We start from the raw sequence: 16,620 nt of genomic DNA, 5'->3' as shown, positions 1-16,620 counted from the left end.
CACACCCGCCCATTTACCCAGATGTGTGGCTGCTATGTTCCACAGATGTATTAAGATAGGTGGTTTGCTGCCCAAGGACGCAGAAGCTGAGGTGAAGGCCAGCACCATTCTACTGCTTCGCTCAGAGCGCAATCCGACAGGGCTAACGGTGACTTATTCTACCCTCTAGAGACAGCGAGTCTGTCGCTCATCAAGTTGTAGGCCACCAGGGAGTGCACAGTTCCCGTGGAAGACCTAAATTTCTCTATTAGAAACTGACTGAGCTGGAAGCCCACTCGTGAAGAGAAAACACCAAATGAAAGCCTCAAGGCAGCCTGACTGGGGCACCAGCAGGGAACGGCAGCAGAAGAATCTTTGGTGACACAGGGAAGCTGAGAGCCCAGCGGCAGAGACTTGGCACTCTGTGGGCAGAGTTGCTCCTAATGCTGAGAAGGAACGGGAAATGCTCGCCAACAGGAGTCAGGGCTAATCATGTCCCTGAGTTTATCCTAAGTTTCCTGTAGTCTCGCCCTCTCGCCTCAGGTAATCGGCACATCTCCCCCAGACAGAAATCAATAACTAAATTTGCCCTCCCCGTTAGTCATGCGCTGGAAATAGGGGGCAGATTGGAAGACACAGGGTGCTGGTTGCCTGAGGTCATGTTTGAGACCCGTTGATAATGTCGGGCCTGAGGTCAGAGGATACAGAGTGCTAAGCTAGTGCTTCAAGAAGCAACTGAAGACCCCACAGCAGTCTATCACATGTCGGTCGGTGTGCAGGGGCAGCTCCCAGCCCTAGGAGATGCAAGGCCACCACTCTAGGTAGCCACATCACAAAGAACCAGTCCTGTGTCCACCAGCTCTTAGCTGAAGAAAAGCCGTGTGGTATTAAACCTTCAATGAGCTGGGAAGAAACAAATGACAGGGCTTCAGTCAGTCCAGAAAGCGCCCTCCATTTCCGGGAACTCAGCGCGAGTCAATCTACATTAAACTAGAAAAAAACAGGAAAATGCTGACCTCCTCTGCACACAGGGGGTGGTAGTTGGGAGCTGAAGCTGACAGTGGGCAAGGGTGTAGCTTGCTTCGGAGTGGCTGCGTCCCACAAAGACCCTCTGTCCAGGTTAGTGGAGGTGGCTGAGAGAGCCCAAAACACAGGCAAAAGAAGGAAGGACGGAGGGAGGGAGGGAACGAAGGAGGCAGGCAGTAACTTCTAACTGAAGAACAGTGAGTGGGTCGGCCTGTTCTCATAGCAGAAAAGTCCCCCAAAGTAAGCACATTAAACCAAAGCTTGCTTCACAGTCCACGCGAGATGCCCTCGCACCTCCCCTAGAATCTGCAGCCCCTCCAAGTGAGTAGAGGGACCCATTGTCTTCACCTCAGTAAAGCAACCAGCATGCTGCCTAACCCTGCTCTCACCTCTATCCTGAGGGGGGAGCATTGAGGAGGGAGTGCGTTCAGATGTGCGGTCCTCCTACTCCACCGGGAATTACCTTAGAGCCCCACTAGACCAGCCAGGCACTCCTGGCCTTCGCCACAGAGCATCTGAGCCAGGATGCGGGGACCCTGAACAGGGACAAAGGTGGGCATATGCAAATGGGCGTGAGCGGAGGACAGAACCAACTGCACAACATGAAAACCTCAAACCAGAAGTGGAGGAATGGCCCAGTGCTCTGTTGTGAGACGTCTTACTGGCTCCCGTTTTAATTTTTCTTCCCCTTCAAATCCAAACTGCAGCCATGGGCTCTGACAGCTCCAACTTCACTCCCAACACATTGTCAGGAAACCGATCCAAAACCCTGACTAGATAACTAATTTAATACACTTAGCTTCAAGGCTTACTCCTTGGCTAGCTTCCCAGGTAGAGCGGGCCCTTGGCGATTGTTATGCGGATGCCACTGAGAGGACTTGAAATGCCTGCTGCTGATTTAATCGGAGATCTATGGGGGCTTCCTGAGGTGGGAGAGGGAATCCGGAATGTGCTAGAGAACCAGAGGCAGCAGTGTCTAAGGAGGAAACACAGCGCAGGACACTTAGATGTTGTCCTTTGGGGTTCCATAGTGTGTTGGCTAGGAAGATGGGTACGAAAACTACGTCCTCCCTGTCCCTTGTTCCGTTAGCATAAGACAGAAACAGCCCCAGTGATGAGTTCAGGGGGCATCGTTTCTCCTCGCTGCTCACGTGAGACATTCTAACACAACAAGGCTTAGAGACGCCAGGTGCATATCAACGTTCTTCATCCCAGAATGAAACTGTTAGTGGCACCGACTGTTAGTGGCACCTGAAAGAGGGAACTGTCTTCAAAGGACAGCCCTCCACGGGCTTTTCCATTTCCCCCCAAATACCTATGTCAGTGTGCCAGGTCTACAAGGGTCATGATCACTTACGCCCCTTGAGTCATTCTGCACAGTGGAAGGGAAGGTGGAAGTGCCCCGCCTTCAGATTCTGAACTCACAGATGCTGTAGGAATACCAGTATCAGCACCACGCTGGCCCAGAGGGAAGGCAGCTCTGCTCATCTTCCAGAGATGCTCATGGGGAATCTGCTTTCATAGGCATCTACTAGTGTGCTGGGCGGTGTGTGTGTATGTGTGTGTGTGTGTGTGTGTGTGTGTGTGTGTGGAGTGGATAGAAGCCACAAAGGCATGCTCTTTCTGGTTGGTCTTTTCAGCTCAGGGGGGCGAGAAAAGGAAAATATAACTACGGAGGAAGACATGACACGATCAGTTCCACAAACACAATTAGAAAATTATACTCAGAAAAGACATGGAAGGAAGCTGGGCTTCAGTGTGAGGGTAGTTGATACCATCACTGACCAGAGACTGGGCTATGCAAGGAAAGGTAGGCGGTGGAGGATTTTACAAAAGACAGTCTCAGTATTCATCATGAGGGGCGAGTATGGCCTGTGTGTGGTATTCACACCCGAAATCTCAGCGATTGGGAGGTACAGACGGGAGATTGGGAGCCATCCTCTTGCTACACACCAAGTCCAAGGTCAGCCTGGGGCCCAGCCTCAAGACATCAACAAAGAAGCCCTAGGTGGAATCAACTCAGTCCTTGTTAGCCAGAGCCTAGAATCAATCGGCATGCAGTGAGGTAGGCAGGGTGCATGCCTGTCAGGGGTGAGCCTCCTGGCCAGGGCCCTGTGCCGAGTACCAGGCGGCTCCCAGATGTGAGTTTCCTAAGTCATTACCCTTAAGACCCTTTTAACAACTTAGCCATGGATAGGAAGATGGAACAGACCCAAACCTCACCCTCTTAAGTCCCCATCCGCCACACGCAACATTATTTAGTTAAGAATCCACACCGAGGCCCCACCCGATGCTGTTCCCACCCTCCTCTATTATCTTCTCTCAGTCAGGCAAAGGGCCGAGCAGGGCAGATGGCCTGGCCCAGGGCCACCAGATGAGGGTGCTGGGAGCATACAAGATGGGCTCCATCACCGCATCAGAGCTCCGGACCAGAACAAGGGCTGAGCGAGCAGCAGAGCTAGCAGCAAAGACAGCACGGACAGCCTTAAACCTTTCACCCCAGGTTTAGGGACTGAGAGATCATGGGGATGAGGGCAGCAAAGGAGCAGCGGGAAGCAGCTATCCAGCGAGCCGCGCGGATCCAGTGTTTAAGGGGACACTTGCAAGGGCCTTCCTCGGCTCTCTTCCTTCCAGCTGGGAGTGAATTCTTTCTCTTGCCACTTTTGACTGGAGGCATTAGTAATTTGTCTGCACCTTCACTAGGGATGTGTTCCCTTATGACTCCGTGCCTACAATGTCCCATGGGGTCACCACCTTCCCTCCCGGGGGGCTTATATGCAGATCAGTCAACATGTGGTTCAAATGAGAAGCACTATATTATTGTGAAAAAAATGCATTATAATAACTCAACAAAACTTATTCCAAAGACGGAAAAATAAATTATCTCATATAAAATAATACATGATGTTTGTAAGTAACTCTGGCTCTTGCCTGATGCCAGCCATCCGCCTCCAACTGAGGCAGATGTTGTCCAGAAGTGGCGCCCCCTGCAGGATGGAGCTGGCTCCCTCCTCCAGAAGCTGCAGCTGGGAACTCAAATGAGCCTGGAGTTCTGCAGGAACTGGACGAGGACTTGGTAGACGAACTTGTACTGCGCGATGGTCTGGATCATGAACATCCTCTGCTCCCTGAGAAACCTCAGCATCGTGGGCACGTCCACCTTCTGCAAGGGAAAGAAAGGACACACAGCCTGAGACAGGAGGCCTCTCTTGGGCTCCTCCCACCTTGGGAAGCCTCTGCCCACTGCCTGGGACCAGGAAGGGACTTGCCCCTTCAAGGCCATAGGAATCGACTCTATGCCAGGGTTGGAGAACCTGGTCACTGGTGGGTATCATTCAATTTGTGTTTGTTTAAGCTTACTCCTGTGGGTGATCTGAGAGCTGTCGAACTCGAACACCGCAAGGCTCTCGGAGCAGTGAGGAGTGACAAATACCAAACACTCTTCCTCCCTCCCCATCCTTTCCCTTTATATTTAGGTTGAGACAAATTTGGGGAAGCTCATTCTGTAGTCTAGGCTGTCTTCAAACACATGATGATCCTCCTGCCTCAACCTCCTCAAGTTAGCTATTTCTTCTTCTTTTCCTTTTTTTAAGGTTCTTTTACATGTATTTGTGTGTGTTCTGGGGGTCAAGCTCAGGTTGTGAAGTTTGGTGGTTAGCGCCTTTACCCTCTGGACCATCTTGTTGGCCCAGATATTCCCTTCGTGTGGGCACACCGTACTGTATGGCGTGCACACTCAGAGGTGGACATCGAATGCTATTCTATCCAGACAGTCTCTTCTTGAACTGGAGCTTGCCAGACTGCCCTTTCTTTCTTTCTTTCTTTCTTTCTTTCTTTCTTTCTTTCTTTCTTTCTTTCTCTCTCTCTCTCTCTCTCTCTCTCTCTCTCTCTCTCTCTCTCTCTCCCTCCCTCTCCCCCTCCCTCCCTCCCTCCCTCCTCCCTCCCTCCCTCCCTCCCTCCCTCTCTCTCTTTCTCTTTCTTTCTTTCTTTCTTTCTTTCTTTCTTTCTTTCTTTCTTTGTTTTATGAGTTTCTTTGTGTAGCCTTGGCCGTCTTGGAGCTTGCTCTGTAGACCAGGCTGGCTTTGACCTCAGATGTTCATCTGCCTCAGTCTCCAGAGTGCTGGGATTAAAGGCGTGCACCACCGCTAGGCTGGCTAGCCTGGAGCCTTAGCAGTCTAGTGTCCTGTTGCTCCATCTGGTGTTATCATCAGTGTCATGTGTGTCTCGTGTCTTCTCTGGACCAGTGTGCTTGTCCACACCCAGCGTTTCATGGATGCTGGGGCTCTGCTTCACAAGTGAGCGCTCATGGCTGCTGAGCCATCTCCTTAGCCCTGAAGGCAACTATTCTCTCTTTTTGTAACCACCTCCAACTCTGCCACCCTCCCTGCCGCCCCACTCTTCCCCACTACCACTTCCATGTCTCTCGTGGTCTCTTCCACCCTTATTACCCCCCCTTCACTCCATCATCATTCCCCCATCACCCCCCCATCATTCCCACTACCATCCCTACCACCCCCCACTACACCCCCCCATCACCCCCACCTCCACCACCATCACCGCCACCACCATCACCATCACCACCCCTACCATCCCCACTACCACCTCCACCACTACCATTGGGACACAGTTGCCCCTGGCATATGCAGAATCTTGGCAGACTTTGTCACCGATCCTCAAAGACCAGCAGAGATGTCTATAGAGAGGCGCTGGCACCGCCAAGCAGCCTGGGAGAGTTGCAACTACTGATCTCTACCTCACAGCTACCAATCTCACTGCAGGAATCCGCACCGCCCCCATGCCCAAGTTCAAATACTCTGTATTACATATCAGACGACGAGGCTAAAGAGATGGCCCAGGAGGTGAGGGCACCTGCTGCTCTTCCAGACTCACAGAGTTAAAACAATTATTGTTTAAAATGAGACAAACAGGGGAAAGTGTAGGGAAAGAAAAAGCCAGTTCATTGACAAAACGAAAACTGCTTGAATTACAACACACGGGCAACCTCAGCTGTTGGAAAAGGAGGTTACTTTGGAGTGGGAGAAAAAATAGGTCATAGCAATTTCGTATTTATTTGTCAAACATCTTTGTTTAAAGTACAAACATGTTTGCCCATCTCCTGATACAGAGACAAGAGCAGGAGGAGCTGGGCCTCAAGAACACGGAGCAGAGAGGACCGTTTTCCTTGGTCAACAGCAACCATGGGAAATGGGAGAGATAAGACCGGGGAGAGGAAACCCATGGTATGAGTCATCTCGTCATCTCCGACTATCATTGTGAGCAGAAGTCCTTTAGGACGGCCACACACCAGCCAGGAATGTCCTGGCATGCGGCTGGGCACTGAGGAAGTCCACTGTGCTTGGACACACCACAAGGAATGGAGCCGCTCTGAGCTGCAGGGAGCCCATGGGATGCCCTGTTGGCCGGATCCCCCGTTCCACACCCATTCCGCACCAGGCTGGTGTTGACGCATACAGTAGCGTGATGAGCAACGTGAGCTCCAGTTACTGCTTCACAAACGTGGCTAATTGGTCTCCAAAGAGCTCAGAGACCAGCCTTTCACAGCCAGCAAGACAGGGTGGCACTTAAGCTAGTCTCAGATCTGTGAGTCTCTTAGTACCCATTAACTCACTGATGTATCCATCACACGGAACAAGAACAGACCAAAAACTTGGTGGAAACGGTGAGAAGACAGGAAGTGACCTCAGAGAAAGAGCCCTTGCCTCCTGCCATCAAACAGCTGCTTAAAGACACCCAGCACCAGGTATATCACGTGACTGCTTCTGCGCCTGGATTTCCTCACCTGTGCCTGGCTATTCTATTCATGAGGCAGAGGGGATGGTGCCCCTTTATTAACCTCCCAGCAGCCTAGGGCTGGGGGCCTAGTGTAATGGTTACTTAACAAGACCCATCTAAAAAGCACAGACACACACCCTCAACAGGCTCGGTGTGTAGCTCAGTGGAGAGCACTAGTCTAATGCGTGCCAAGTCCCGGGTTAGATGCCCAGAACTCGCACAAACACACACACAGAGACTAGCAGAATCTAAACCACTGCCCTCAACCCTAGCACAGGTTTTTGTGAATGAAGACTCTCAGTATAACTCCCTGTGGGATAACACATACCCTGTGAGAGGATGGCAAAGAGCGGCTGGTGCTGGTGCCCGCATTCCCGCCCTCGGCGCTACACAACACACTGCCGAGCCAGACGAGGGCAAATGCCCCCAAATAAAGCCGCGCTGTACAGAGTAGCAGCTGTGTTCTGACTTCTGCTCCCAGTTAGGAGCCTAAACAGAGCAGCGGGATCAGGGACAAGGAAGATTGCACATGCTGGAGTCCAGCTAGAGAACCAGGGATCTAGAAAACTCAGGTCAGTGGAGAGGAACCAACCCCAAAACAGGAGAGCGGGTCTCGTGCAGAGCTGGGACCGAGGTACAGCAAGCACTCAGAAGTCGAGGTTGGGACCATGCATGACCCAGTGCATAAATGGCTTAGAGGACCAGACTTCATTTCCCCCAGACCATGTAAACAATAACAACTGTGCAGGATGCTATGCACAAATCCCAGCACCGGGGAGGTGGAGACAGGAGGGCCCCTGGGGCTCACTGGCCAGCCAGCCCACCCTGCTCGGTAAGCTCCAGGCAATGACTCAAAACTCAGGGTGATGGTGCCTGAAGGAAAGGAGAGAGAGAGAGAGAGAGAGAGAGAGAGAGAGAGAGAGAGAGAGAGAGAGAGAGAGAGAGAGAGAGAGAGAGAGAGAGAGAGAGAGAGAGGCAAACGGACAACTCACCTCATTATGCTCCAGGCAGTAGATCATGAGCTCGGAAAGGATGACGACACCGGTCCTCCCCACCCCTGCACTGCAGTGGACCACAATGGGCGGGTGCCTGGTCTTGATGCCTTCCAGGACACTGTTGGTGTGACGCCTGACTGACTGGATTTCTTCCAAGTAGGCTGCGGGACACAACGTGAGTCTCGTCACTCACGTGTGTCACATAACTTTACCCAGGGAGATTGGGGGAGAGGCGCCAGGAATGAGGGTAAATCTTTTGTTTGCAATCATAATAATTTGCAATTCTTATAAGACATTAATCATTCGGCTGGTACCTGCTGTAACCTCCTGGATCCAGAAGAGACCAGCTGGGAGTCAATTAGTCCACTGGAGAATTTGTTCTTTAAATAGTTCTTTTTTAAAAATTAAATTCTGTTTTCCCTTCTGCAAATCCCCAAGTCCCCCAAGCAGATGATTCTAGACATTACTCACCGCACTTCATACTATTAACAGACTGGGATCAGAGCAGCCGCTAAGTCCCCTAGAAATGCCTGCCAGTCAGAGCCTTCTCCTGTTGGGCAAGGAGCAGCCACCTGCCCCTGCCTTCCCCCTACCCCTTCATCAAAGCAGTGAGTGTCAACCAAGGCTTGATTTCACTGTCAGATGTAAAAAAACAAAACAAAACAAAAAAAAAAACAAAAAAAAAAAAACGGGCTTTGGGGAATCCACTTCCACCAGGTTACGTGAACATTCAAGATGAGCCCCACTTCTGGAGCAACGAGCCTGTGGGTGGAGGATTCGAGAACAGCTCTCGTCACTCTCAGCAGCTGCCCAGGCCAGCAGGGCTGTTCAAAGGTTTGTTCACAGCCCCAGTGGGTACAAAAGAAAAGCGGCCACATAATCCTTAATGTGTCTCCCTATTGCCACGTAAAGGGGAAAACAGGATCCTCAGACAATCCAACAGCCAGTGTTTCCACCGTGCTATACAACCCCACTGCATCAAGAGCCTCACAAAAACAGTTCTTAGGCAACACATGTTCCCTGAAGGGAGGCCCTGTACCCTTCGGTAGCTTAGACTGGCATTCCTTAAACTGGCTGGTTTTAAAAATTCGACTACACTTTAGACCTTCTCACGGGTCCCACACTTCAGTAGGGCTATCAATCATCAAACCAATCTACTTGTATTGTTTCCAGGGTCTTCTTCTTGGAGACAACTTTAACCAGTCCACTCGCAGAAGATTCCCCAAACTGGATAAAAAGAGCTCTGTTAGGCGGGAGGGAGCGGTTATATCCCCCCTGTGTTAGATAGCTGGTCACTTGACCTCAGGCTAACCCTAACCTCTCTGGGTCCTTTGCTCACCACTGTCCTGCGTTTTGTGTTCACTGTGCCCATTGAGGCCTGTCCCCATTTCAGCGGCAAACGTCGTCCTCTGTCGACTCATCACAGAGTCCAACAGAGCCGGTGAAGTGGTTTTCTAGGTCTTGACAACTTAGTCTGTCTGTTCTTGCATCTCAGCCCATTCTAATGCCAATTCTAAACACATCAAGAATAAAACAAGGTTCTGATGTGGTCCAATGTGTACACAGTAGGGCTTCTGTGGTGGCCACAGTTTGCACAATAGCTGTTGGTTACCTGCCCTGAGCCACTGCCCGGCACTCAGGGCACCCACATATTCTCATGAATCAGTACTTATAATATCCGTGCCCTGAAAAGACAATACATGTAATAGATTTGCCTGATGCGGGTGCTTGACGCAGGGCAGAATCCTACGGTTCTTATCCCTTGTCTGCCACCTTTGACTTGGTGTGCTGCCGGTGTTTATCTATCATAGCATATGTTACATGGTGATGATTACTGAGACACTAACAGTCTGAATAAATGCAGCATCAGCTTATCACGGTCTTGTGGACATGCATAAAAGGTTAAGTGAACACAAGAGGCATCTATCACTCCTCTCTACCCTGTGCAGAGGCGGGGAGATCAGGGCTTTGGTATTACCGTGGTCCCCCTGCCTCTCTTCTCCATCTGACCGACTACTGATGCACTCAGCGAAACCCGGTCCGGGAAAAACTTACACAGAAATCCTTGGACGTCTTCTGGGCAGCCGTGGTGGGGCCAGTCAGTGTACTGCAAGTGCCACACCGTCCGCTCCTGGCCAGACAGCAAGTGCTTGACCTTTAACCCTGTGGTTGCATAGCAACCAGAGTCTGTGCGGAACTTCGTGGTGACCTTGAACTTGCCATAGGTGGCTGAGCTGTGCTTGGACCCCAGTTTGGGCCAGTATCGATGACTTTTGGTCCGTCCGCCCTCCTGAAATACACACAAAAGCACAGGTGAAAACAAGGATGAACTCTGCTCCTGGCCTTAGGGTCCGAGAACAGGAGAGCAGGCGGCAGTTTCTAAATCACATCTCCCCAGAGCTCTGTGTGGTGCCTACAGGGAGCCCATGGAGAACAGAACGCCACCGAAGGCTTCAGGCTGGTAAGCAGCAGATCCTGGTGGCCGGCCCACACCCTGCTTCTCACGTTGCTGCTAACCCAGGGCTCTCTACGGGTACCACTCTCTGACCGACGCTGCCACTTTCGTTCAGCCTGGCTGGCTTATTCCAGCTCATACAGCCAAGGCAGAGATCAGCCACATGTGTGCCATTCTTTCTTCCCAGATTTTGTCTTCTGTCCTGAGACCATGCACCATCTACAAAGTCTTAGTGTCCGGTTTTGTGCGGGTCAGCAATCACTGGTGTGGGTGGGAAGCATGGAGGGGCTGCTGGCTGAGGGCAGATAGAGGGCAGAGGCTGGGAGGCAGGAAGAAGACACGAGGAGCAGGGAGCTATGGCGGGACACACGAGGATCGATTGGGACATGCTCAGTGGTCAGAATGCAGAGACAACATGCATGAAGTCTGGTCCAACCCACAGTACGACATGAACCAGGTGTGGCGGGAGGTGGAGACAGGAGGGTCAAAAGGTCAAGGTTAGCCTTGGTTACACAGCAAGTTTGAGGCCAGCCTGGGCTATGTGAGACCTTGTCTCAAGGCGGATCACTAAATAATTAACTAAGCAAAGGAACTATCAGCCAGGCGGTGGTGGCGCACGCCTTTAATCCCAGCACTCGGGAGGCAGAGGCAGGTGGATCTCTGTGAGTTCGAGGCCAGCCTGGTCTACAAAGGGAGTTCCAGGACAGGCTCCAAAGCTACAGAGAAACCCTATCTTGGGGGAAAAAAAAAAGGAACTATCAGTTGGCTTGCTTAGTGTCCCTTGGGGGGCACTAGTCATCCTGTCTGGTCCCAGAGGGTTGGACTGAGTCTCCTCCCTAGGTCTGCAGCACTTTGTTCTTTTATACACCGATCCTGCAAAAGGTGGGTTAATTGTTCTTTCATATACCGATCCTACAAAGGTGGGTTAATGTGAGACCTCAAACTCACACTTGGCTCAGTGCCTGAGTCAGTTCTGGATTTTACAAAATGATCCATTCCTGACTATCCCGCGGATCACTAGATTCTGCTTTGTTTAGGCACGGCAGATCTGCTTGTCACCGATGCCTCGGCTGGAACACCAGCTCCTCTGCAGAGCCACAGCTGCCCGCCCCCATGTGTGCTACTGGTTCACTTTTCGGTGTCCCCGGCTGGAGGTAAACACCGTGGGGACAAGGGCAGTTCCTGCTGCATCCACATCCACCCTACAGTCTACACAGATGGACGGAGTTACATGAATGAGTTCAAGGCCAGCCTGGGCTATGAGACCACATCACAGAGACAAAATAAGTAAGTAAAGGTTAATAAAATAACAGTCTTCCCACGACATGATCTATTAGGATCCTTAATTTAGTTTAATGGTGTCAGGAGTTTTGAAAATGTACTTTCTGGGTGTTTGTATATATGTGGTATGTATTCATGTGGGTCTGGGCATGTGTGCCTGTGGAGGCCAAAGGTCAACACTGAGTGTCCAGCTGGGGAATCTTCCTGCCTTCACCTCCCCAGTGCTGAGATTACATGTGGCTGCTGAACATCCAAATGCAGGCGCTCTGCTGGTGGCTGCTTCCATGGGAGGCTCTTTACCGGTGGTGAGCCATCTCACCAGTCCTAGGATTTACTTTCTTAGTGGAAGGTCAGACAGAGAGTGTGCAGAAGTGTATTTGACCTTTGAGAATGCAATGTGGCCTCATCAAATTTCTCCATAAACCGCTCTAGAAAGCAAGTGCCCCGTACCCATTGGTGGTGATGGTGGACAGCCATGACTCATTTTGTGCCCCAGGTCTCTGCTCCTGGCCCTGGATAACAGGTAGGAATGGGGCCTCATAATACCAAGGGTCTTGGTCAAATGCATGAAGCTAGTTCCCTAAATGAATTTGAAAATGTAACTTGGAAACTCATAAGAGGATTAAAGGGAATGGAGCAAAATGTTTTGAGAGTGTGACAGAGAGGAAATCCAACCCTCTTTCCCCAGGGTCGGTGTGCTCTGAGCAGGCGGCACCGCGCGGGGGAGGGCCTGCCAGTCTGTGCAGCGCGACTCCTCAGCTACAACAGAGAACCTGTGTTTGCCTTGGCACAGGAAGAAAAGGCATTTTCTTTTCCTGCTCCCTGAAGAATACAGCCCTTTCCTCCAGCAGTGACTCTGGTCTCCTTTCGGCTGATAAGCACCATGGCACGCAGGGCTGGCAGCGCCAGGGTTGGGAGGCCCCGTGTGTTTACCCAGCACAGCCTGAACCATTCTGTGGGGTACACGCCGCCCGCTGGATGAACTCAAGTTTGGTCGTTTTGATTATGTGTTTAGTTTCCGTTGTAGTGAAGTACGGTCACAAAGAAAAGAGTTAGGAGCCAAAGGAAAACGAGAAGAGAAAGAATCCACTGTCAGCCATCACTGGGGAAGGAGGCACACACAGACTAAGAGGGGGCACGCCAGTGGAAAATGAATCTGCAGACACACGAAGTCATGGGTACCAGGCCCACCTTCTGGCCACCCCTTCCCCAGGACAAGGACGTTCAGCAAGCCACCCTTACCTCCTCTGCGGTGACCATGGCGATCACATTGACCCCCTGCTCCCACACCATCTGCCAGAAGTCATGGCAGGTATGTGGCAGGGGTCCCTGGGTGGCGATGTAGTGCCATTCTGCCCCACCAACCACCACCTGCAAGGAAAGGGAAGGATAAGTAAGCCAGGATGGTGGAACCACGCTCGATTCTAATTCTTCTGGACCAAGTGGACTGGTGCGATCCTAAAGACCTGGAAGCCATACACAGTAGATGACACACTTTTCTATCAAAATGGCTAAAGCAAGCCTAGCAAGTCAGACTTTCCTGATCTTTTTTCGCACACAACAAGCAGTACTTGCAAACTAGAGTGGATTAAAAGCGTACACGTGGGCCGAGGAGATGCTCAGTAGGCAAAGTGCCTTCTGCACAAGCGTGAGGACCCGAGTAAAGATCCCCAGCACCCACATACACGCTAGGTGGTGTGTGCCTGTTATCCCAAGGATGGGCGGTTAAAGAGCAAGGGTCTCCGGGGCTCACTGGCCACACTGTGGAAACAGTGAGTCCAGGCTCAGTCAAAGGCCTGCCTCAAAAATAAGGTGGAGGGGCTGGGTGAGTCGGTCGGTGGTGAGGGTGCCTGACGTTAACTCTGATACCCTAAGCATGACCCCCAGGATCCACGTCATGGAAGGAGAGAACCAACTCCTGCCAGCTGTCCTCTGACGTACACACACACACATACCAGACACACAGACGGGCACACACACAGAAAGACATAGACACACAAAATAAAATGTAATAATAAACTTAAGAGTGATGTAGAAGATAAATGATGTTTACCTTTGGCCTTCATTTGTGCATACATGGGGGAGTGCACAATACATGTGCACACACACACACATACCACACATAAAAATATATACATGCAGTCACATAAATGTACACAAGAGGATATGCAAACACCTAAGCATAAATGAACAGAATTTATGTTATAAAAACAACATCTATGCTTAGTGTGTACAATGCATTCTTACAGATTCTATTCTTTAGTCTATATTTTTTTATTTTTTTTAAATGTTTATTTATTTATTATGTATACAACATTCTGCCTCCATGTATGCCTGCACACCAGAAGAGGGTGCCAGATCTCATTATAGATGGTTGTGAGCCACCATGTGGTTGCTGGGAATTGAACTCAGGTCCTCTGGAAGAACAGTCAATGCCCTTAACCACTGAGCCATCTCTCCAGCCCCCAGTCTATATTTTTTTTAAGTATATGCATGATTACAACCATTAAATTAGTTCCACAGCCACCAAAGGGCTGTAATTCTGGACAATGAGGAATAGAGCTCTCTGATAGACTTTAAATAAAAACATAGTCTACAAAAACATCCCACTGGCAAAAACAGACCTAGGGAACTGGGGTCGCACTCTCAAGGTGAACATCTCTGGTCTGGCTCTTTCTTACCTGTGCCTAGACAGGACAGACACAAGCCCCTATACACATCCATGCAATGAAGATCTCCAGGGGGTTCCAGAAGCAATGGGCGCATCACTGTTCGGGACGTTTCTCCTCATTTATTTTATGTATTTTATTTTAGTATTTACATACTAACTTGATTCTGACAAAAATAACATCAGCTCTCGTCTTGTCACACAGACATGTTCAGGTCAAGGTGCACAACAAAACCCACTCTCCACGTATGGTGGGAGAAAACATCCACAGGCTCACTGGGGGTGGGGTGGGGGTGTCTGTGGAACCGGGATCTTAAACACTATCTGTCCTGGCACCCAACGTGTAGGGACCATAACCACTCGCAGAGAATGCTGCCTCCTCCAGTACTGACAGGAGGGCAGTAAAATCAGCCGGAGAGTCGCAGATGTTAACCCCACCCCTGGAGGAGCTCAGTCTCCTTCTGGGTTAACGGCTACTTGGAACCCAGGGGAGAAAACAGTGGCGAAGCACACAGCTCGGTTCCAGAAGCCGAGGGCGAGTTTCTGCAAGTTCTCTGGGCCCGTGAGCTGCTCCGCCCTCTACCCTGGATCTGTAAGATGAAATGTGGGCCTCGGAGAATACCGCGGAAGGGAGCCATCTCGGGTACCAATACCCAGAGGGTACTGCTTATGGGGAGTGGCAGCTGCTTCCGAAGAGCAGATGGAAAATGGGGAAGAGACTGGGCCAAGGGAAGAGGCCAGGAGCACATCCCTCTGTACGGAATCCAGAGGCACTTCATCGGAGGCAGCTGCGCGTCCTCAGCTTCGGTTTGCTTGAGAGTTCCCTGGCATTCATTATTTTATTGGTTTTGTTCTTGCTCTCAAAAATCAAAAAGCCTGTGTGCTATAAATGTATATGCATAGCACTATCTATGTCTTGTGCATAAAAACATCATACCCAATCATGTCACACTTTTCAAGTCTCATATGAAAACTGGCTATGCGTGATACTCAAACCAGACATCTAACTGCATCTTGGGTGGGGGTGGGGGTCAAAGCAACCTTCTAGCAATTCCACCAGAGTTGGAAAGTCCAAGAAGATTGAGAGTTCAAAGCTACTGATCATATAGATCATTCAGGTGAACCACATTGCATAAAATCGTCCTGTAGCCAACGACTAAGCTGGAGCCTTTGAAACACTCTCCCATTCCTGAGTTCAGAGCCAGGTTCTAAAGAAGCACACCCAGTCAGTAGGAAAATTGGGGAGGGTAAGCTGTTTCGGAAATCACTCACTCTAGGTGCCCACATGTTTACAGCTCTGAATTCTGACTGGGGTCCAGCTAAGCTATGACACACTGAGACATGAAATATTTGAGATATGAATGGAAATCCCACAAACTGTGGGCTGGAGAGATGGCTGAGGGATTAAAGAACACTTGTTACTCTTGCTGAGAACTCGGGTTCAGTTCCTAGCACCCACACGGAGGCCCACAACTCCTTGTAACGCCATTTCCACAGGATCCGATGCTCTCTGCCCACCTCTACAGCCATCACACACACACATGGTATGCATACATACACGCAGGCAAACATACCCATAAAATAAAAACAAATGAAATCTGGGGGGGGGGGATCTTGCACCCGCACACCCCATTCATTGACTGAGGATCTGCTGCCATCAGTTGCGGTTTGTGTACAAACCACCCCGCTCTTACAGAGCACTGAAAGTTAGGGTTTGACTCTGAAGTGAACTGTCTGTGGTATTATAAGGAAGAAACAACAGAACCCCTGCCAATGAGAGATATGAGTTCCCATGTCCATCATCTGTGAGTAACAAACCAGTCCGGCTCGCCACGGCGTAGGGAGGGTTAGCGCACCTCCGCAAGGATGAAGGCAGCCTGCAGAAATAGCCTGTCGGACGCCTCTGACACCCCTCACCTTGATGTGGGAGGCGTTGATGTAGCCTGTGTTGTTCTCCTTGGTCGGGATGAGCTCCACCCGGTTCTCCTCATAGGGGACGACTTCTCGGATCCGGCTACGCTCGGCGTTTTCTGGCAGAGTGGCGGTGCTGAAGATGCCGTTGGCCTTTTTGTGTGGGATCTGCTCATACTCTGTGAACACCATTCCCTCTTCCAGCTTCTTCTTCAGGGCTCGGAGCTGCAAGAGAAGCGGGGCATCAGCTCCCCTAGTTCCAGCAGGGCAACCGGGTTCTCGGCACTCCCACTTGGCTACCGCCCTCACGCACTAGCCCCCACAGCGCTCGTCTCTGCCCTGACCACCAACTCCCTTCTCACCCAGCCGTAAGCTGCAATCTGCAAAGACAGGTTTCCGTTGAAATCCAAACTCCTTGTGCCGCCTATGACCTCTGCTGACAGGAACAGCGTCAGTCTTAACTGGGAAGCACCCTTTACCCTCAGAGCAGTTTTTACTGAACGGATCCATCA

General features: G+C 50.8%; 1 protein-coding gene across 1 annotated transcript in view; it reads right to left on the bottom strand.

Annotated features, from left to right (window-relative positions):
- Positions 1-3,315: 3,315 nt before the first annotated feature.
- Positions 3,316-16,620, bottom strand: part of Ptpn14 (protein tyrosine phosphatase non-receptor type 14) — a 136,322-nt gene continuing 123,017 nt past the window's right edge. Inside the window, exons 15-19 of the mRNA XM_057769737.1 lie at positions 16,115-16,333; positions 12,772-12,900; positions 9,849-10,083; positions 7,791-7,954; positions 3,316-4,168 (exon numbers count right to left, since the gene is read on the bottom strand). Coding sequence (XP_057625720.1) covers positions 4,040-4,168; positions 7,791-7,954; positions 9,849-10,083; positions 12,772-12,900; positions 16,115-16,333 — 876 coding nt within the window. The 3' untranslated portion in view covers positions 3,316-4,039. The remainder of the gene's footprint in view (positions 4,169-7,790; positions 7,955-9,848; positions 10,084-12,771; positions 12,901-16,114; positions 16,334-16,620) is intronic.

Source organism: Chionomys nivalis, chromosome 5, assembly GCF_950005125.1.
Source record: "Chionomys nivalis chromosome 5, mChiNiv1.1, whole genome shotgun sequence".
In the NCBI taxonomy this organism is placed as follows: domain Eukaryota; kingdom Metazoa; phylum Chordata; class Mammalia; order Rodentia; family Cricetidae; genus Chionomys; species Chionomys nivalis.
This window is presented reverse-complemented; position numbering and strand designations above follow the sequence as displayed.